This window comes from Propithecus coquereli, unplaced genomic scaffold, assembly GCF_000956105.1.
Source record: "Propithecus coquereli isolate 6110/MARCELLA unplaced genomic scaffold, Pcoq_1.0 Scaffold45, whole genome shotgun sequence".
In the NCBI taxonomy this organism is placed as follows: Eukaryota; Metazoa; Chordata; class Mammalia; order Primates; family Indriidae; genus Propithecus; species Propithecus coquereli.
This window is the reverse complement of record NW_012150285.1, coordinates 3,687,859-3,694,197: the sequence shown is the minus strand read 5'-3', so window position 1 is coordinate 3,694,197 and position 6,339 is coordinate 3,687,859. Positions and strand designations below refer to the sequence as shown.

The 6,339-nt window shown below is 37.1% G+C and overlaps 1 protein-coding gene across 1 annotated transcript in view; it reads right to left on the bottom strand.

The window, feature by feature from the left end:
* The window catches only part of RNPC3 (RNA-binding region (RNP1, RRM) containing 3), a 43,095-nt gene extending 37,033 nt beyond the window's left edge, over positions 1-6,062 (bottom strand). The window contains 2 exon segments of the mRNA XM_012654838.1: positions 4,226-4,273; positions 5,749-6,062. Coding sequence (XP_012510292.1) covers positions 4,226-4,273; positions 5,749-5,940 — 240 coding nt within the window. The 5' untranslated portion in view covers positions 5,941-6,062.
* Between the last annotated feature and the right edge of the window lie 277 nt (positions 6,063-6,339).

The following is a 6,339-nucleotide window of genomic DNA, read 5'->3' as shown; positions in this document are numbered from 1 at the left end:
TTTCTTTGTTAATGTTGTAATCATTTCTTTAGCTATTTCTTACTTATTTTTAAACTCAGGCCACCAAGGCTTTATTACTTTATAAAGAACTGTTTGCTTCCTATAACTTGGCAAAACAAAAATCTGGCTAAATCCAACTCTCTTGTCAACTCTGCTATACCCAGGTGACTGAAAATAGCTAGATAACAATCATTAACAAATCTGCCTCACCTCACTTTAAATTTGTTAATATAACCACAACCACTAATGTCAGGACGGCCCTTAATGATGCCATACAATTACATACTATAATCTTAGTCCATTTTTTCTACCTATTATCTAAAAATACTTTTTACTTTCTCCTTGTTCCTTAACCTCACAATATTCCTCTCTCATTCTTTTAGCCTAGTACCTCATTTCCTACTTTGAGACAAATGAAATGACGTACGAGGAGAATTTCGGATTTCCACCATAAATCCCCACTTACCAGCATATGCATCCATATTCTATGTTCCATCTGTTACCATGTATTAACTCTCCCTGTGTTTATCTAAATCCAGCTGCTTGACTTGTATACTAAATCCCAACCATTCTTTTCTATTCAAGGGTCTTTCTTTAGCTACTCTCTGGAAATGTATAGGGGGGTGTTCTTATCTACATTATTTTCTGTCCTCTATTGGATTATCCACATCAGTATAAAAACACACTCCTATTTCTCCTATCCTAATTTTCTTTTTATTCCTCACAGTAAAATGCCTAAAAAGTTATCTAAACCCTGTATCTATAATTTCCCTCCTCCCATTCAGTCTCAGACCTATTCCAAACAGTCTTATGCTTTAATCAATCCACTGACACTGCCTATCACAGCCAACAACAAATTCGGTATTGCCAAGCTAATGGTCAACTCTTAGTCTTCACTTTACTGCATTTAAGATAGTTGATCACTCCCTCAATACGTTATTCACGTGGCTTCAAGATACCGTATTTTCTTACAGCTTTCTTCTTAGCTCACTGGTACCTATTCCTCAATCTCTTTGACTTGTGTCTTCTCACACTCTTAATGTTGGAATGCTCCAGAGCTCCAGTCTTGGTCTTCCTCTCTATCTAAATGCATTTTCTTGGTGATCTAATCCAGCATCCTAAGTTTAATATCACCTCTATGTTGATGATTCACCAATTTATAACTTCAGCCCAGACTTCTGTCCTAAAGTCCAGGAACACATATCCAAATAATGGCTAGCTCCCCTCAGGTGTGTAACAAACATTTCAAAGTCAACACTGATTCAGTTTCAGAAACTGAATAACTACACTCTCTCCTATCCCCAATATGCTTCACCTGGAGCCTTCTCCATTTCACTTGATGATAATTCCATTCTTTTAGTTATTCAGGAAAAAAATCTTATAAGCATCCTTAATGCTTCTTTCCCACATTCCGTATGCAAGCCATTAAGAAATCCTGTTTGCTTCTATCTCCAAAATATATCCAGAATCTAACCACTGCTTACTACCTCCATTTCTATCACTGTGATTCAAGCAACCATCATCTCTGGGCTGAATTACCACAATAATACTTTCACAGATTTCCCTGTTTCTACCCTGCTCCTTCAGCCTATTCTCAACCCAACAGCCAAAGTGACTCTTTTAAATGTAAGTCAGATTATGTCATTCCTTTGGTCTAGTGGCTCTCCATTTTACTCAGAATAATCTAATGCCCTTACTGCTAACATACTCTATATAATATGGACTATTACTTCTCTGATTTCGAACTCAATGATCCCTTCACCCACTTTTTGTCAGTGGTTTCCCTGAACAACATGACAGCATAGTCACAACCCAGAGCCTCTGTTCCAGCTGTTCCTCTAACCAGAAAGCATTTCTCCCAGATATTTCCTTAGTTAACGCCCTTCATCTCCTTCAAACTATTGCTCAAATATGACTCTAAATGTAACCTGATCCCTCCCCACTCAGCACTCCTGATTTACTGCTCTACTTTTTCTTTTTTCCATAGCATTTACCATCTTCTAAAATATTAAACAATTAAGTTTATTATTTATGGTCTGTCTTCCTTTTTGAGAATGTGAGCTCCAATGAGGTTATCTTTGTTTTGTTCACATATATCCTAAGACCTAAAAGCATTTAGCACATAGTAGGCACTTAATATTTTTTGAATACATGGAAATATATGCCTAACTGGGACTATAATTTTATTCTACCATCTTTATGCATTCTTATTTGACTCCTTATGTCATCAAACAAAGCAAGTTTTAAAATGTTTCAATAATTTTCAAGACCCTAAATGAACTCTAGATCTCTTCATTATCAGTGAACGCTTAATTACCTGAAATAGAGGTCATCTAACCTGAATTGCTTCAACTTTCTTACTCTCAAAACGGATACCACACATTTTCTTATTTTCAAGGGTTTATGATTTCTCATTTTTAACATTAACTAATCCCCCTGCCTCTCAGCTACCTACTTTGTTCTTAAACATTTTTTCCTTTTTTTTTTTAATCTATCAGTTACCAATAAGGTCAAGTATACTTAGCCTATCACTGCCATTAACCTCTTACCTCTTCCTTTTGCTACAAACATTTCCAAAGACAATGACTGGTTCCATGTGCTCTCCTCCAAGTTAATCTTGACCCTAAAACAGTGTTTTCATTATCATATTTTATTTATAATTTTTTGTACTATGTTTAAAAAAAGGTCTTTTTTTCTGGAAAAAAAATTCCCTATAATTATAAAAATACGTATAATGAGAAAGCCTTCTATAATGCCACTCTCAGAAAAAGGTATTTTTTTAACAATTTGGTGTATAGTTCTGCCATGTTTTTTTTGTATGTATATACTAACATGTATATATACTATTAGTTTTCAAAAAAATCTGAGGTTACATTATACCTAATGCTTCACAATTTTATTCATGTATTCTATCTGGGTTATCATTCCCTATTAATATAATACATACTCTTTGACATCATTATCAGTTACAATCCAGTATATGGATATACTAAAATTTAAGGTATCCCTTTTCCTTATTGATAAGAATTTGGGTCATTTTTATTGCTTCATGGTAAAAAGTCCTTAACTAATAGACTGTGTTCATTCTTCAGTTTGTATCACCACAGGATCTCATGTTCTTAAAACTCTCTTGTCTTTGCATCCACGATAATTTCTTTTCTAGTTCTCCTGCTTTAACTGCTCTCTCCCAGTCTTCTCTCCTGGCTCATCGTGTCTATTCAAAAGGTTGAAGAAACTTTCCTTTCTTGACCTTGCCTCAGCTCTAGACTAATATTTTTAAATATTTACTAAATATTTACATAGAAGCAGCCCAATAATTCCTCAAAGTTAAAAGATGACATTTGAATTCATTACATACCTTTGTAAACACCCTCTTACTCTGGCTCCTCAAGTCAGCTAATGTGACAACCCAATAAGTCAGTCCAAATATCCTGAACTATTCTCTCTCTCTCTCTCTCTCAATTCTTACATCATAAAACCTACAAACTCAATCTCTACCAAGCGTATATTTACTTCCCCCTTTGTCTTCTTGTTGCTTTCATCATTATGTAACAGCTTTCCATTTGATCTCCTACCTCTAGTATTTCTCCACATTCAATACATGATATAAACTCTACCAGGTAGAGTTTACAGGCCTGATGATATGAGCTAGCTCAAAAGTATCAAGTGGCCACTTACTAAACCAAATTGAAATACCTCTCTCCCATCCAAATTTAGACTCAATCTATTTTGCAAGTCCTATTTCCATCTCAACCCTTAGTTCCTGCCCCACTTATAAATTTCCATGTCCCACAGCTTTACTTAGTGTTCTCTAAACCTGGAAGGCCCATCTCCCCCTGTATTCTTCTCAAAATCCGACTAACCATTAGAGGTCTAGCTGAAAGGTTTTATCTTTTGTGAATTATCCCTGGAATTTTATATATATATAAAATTGTAAAAAGTTACAGAGATAGTTACATATCTATCACTTAGAATTTGTTACTTTTAATTATAGATGTAGTTAATTTTAATTTGCTTTATAGTTAATCTACTATTACTACGTACCAATGCCTAAACACTAGGCAAGATCTGTCAACTGACAGATCAAATGTAGCCTGTTAGGCAAATATTTGTAATACAAATCCTTTTATTTTTAAAAAGTATAGTTTAACTTGACTCCCATTTTGAACCAAGATCAGATAATAGAATATTACTGATAAATTTAATAGTAAAGAAAAAGTCATACCTTTATAGCTGCTTTTTCATTAGGAAAAGTAGCAAAAGCTGTATGTTTCTGAAAAACAAGGTGTTATGGTAAAAATTACTTCCAATATAATTTCAGTTTTTCATAAAGTTTCAGATTTTATCCATAGAGTGATTTGACATGTTAATAAAATCATAGGGAAGGTTAGAAAATTGAGACCATTTAACTGATTATTAACTTTAGTGCAGTGGTTTTCAATACTTTCGGGGTCAGACTTCTGAGATGAAAGCTATGCAAACTTTTTCATACAAAGGTTTATACATATATAGCACATTTTATATATACAAATAGTTCAACAGATCAGAAGTTTAAAAACCTCTACTACACATAGGAGATCATGCTTAACCATCTAAAAATATATAATATCTCCCGTTTATGACACACCTAAAGATCTTACACTTTCCTCTATACATCCCAATGCAAACTTTAAAAACGTTTACCAACAGAGAAATCATTCCTCAAGGTGTATGTTTCCTTTGTGCTTTATCTTTGTAATAAGGTTCAACAAGAGAAGTCTAAATCATCACAAAAATAAGCCAAAATTAAATGAATCATTATGCTAAGGAAGAGTTCTTGTCAATGCTTATTGGAAGTTGCTTGAATAATATATCACACATTCTATTTTGTCTAATCTGATCCAAGATGACCTGATTAAGTGTACTTAATTTAAACCATACAGAATTTTTATTTGTATTTGTTGGTAAATATGACACTTAAACTGATCAAAACTGGTCTTCTAATTCTGTGACTCTCAACTCTGGCTGTGCATTAACATTAGAATCACTTGGGGAAACTTTAAAACCACTGATGTGTTGTCCTTTCACAGACCACTTTGCAGAAACTTAACGTCACTATTACTATTTTAATGAAGAAAAATCCATCTGAAACACCTTTAGGTACAAAGCAAAATAAAGTAATAGTGTAACTTCCTGTGCAGGAACTTTCAACAGTCTTAAAATATTGTTCCTTAAACGATGCCACCGGGAATTTTTTATGACGAGCCTCTTTATTAAAAATCCAGTAGAACTACTGTACCGAGATTACTTAAATTTGCTACCTATGTAACTGTTGCAGTTTAAACTCTATTTTGGTCAATGACTTGACACTGGCTTGTAAATGAGCCAGGATTAAAGAAAAAAAAAATCCCCTGTTGCATATTTGCCAGAGTACTCTGAGTCTAAAGGAAATACCCCCAAGCTGAGAAGCGTTGAGGGGTGCTCCGGATGGGTCCGAAAGGGAACATAACTAAGCTGTTTTCCATTCTGCTTTGTCGCTCCCCCTCGCCCTTTTCCGCAGTGGTGTGACTAATCCCGACTCGAGCCAGTGGCAGTCGCACTTCGCACGCAAGATATTTTGATATAAAAGAGGAAAGATGGGGAAGCTCCCGCCACACAAGCGCATCGCCCCCCCCGCTTCTGTCTTCTTCCTTCTGTATGCGCTCCCCTTCCCCTCCCGGGGTCACTATCCAGGGCCTTCCCGGAGACTAGGGAGGGGCGCGCCCTTACCAGTCGCCCCTTATCCGACAGGACGCGAACTGACTGTGCCCCAAAGTACTTCAGCAAGTCCTCTTTCTCCTCGGCGGTCAACTCGGCCGGCAGGTGCCTCACCAGAAGGGTTCGGTCACCCCGAGGCGGCGAAAGCGAAGTGGAGCTCGGGCATCCCCTTGATAATGGCAGCGGCTGCTCGGGGGCTGCCATTTTCCTGGACAAACAACAGAGAACTCAAGGAAAGAAGCCTTAGTAAGACTGCAGCATCACCAGACTCCGAGAAGAGTATTTTTCCGCCTCGCGCTAAGGATTCTGGAAACAAGGAAATAGCGCGATATAGTCACCTTCTCGCGAGAACTGGGCCACAGGTCAGCGGCGCCTGTACGGAGACGGCTCAGTGTGAAATGCGCGCGCTACAGTGACGGGAAAGCAAAGTGATTTAAATTCCACGTAGCTGCTGAAAGTATTAAAAGCAAAAACTGGCCCAGAGACGCGCCAAGATTAACCAAAATTGTTAAAGAAGAGGAACCTCAGCCACGTGAAGGAAAGGTGGGCGTCCAAGGACGGAAGGACTCCCTACTGCGCACGTGCGGGCGGGAGTGCGTCGGG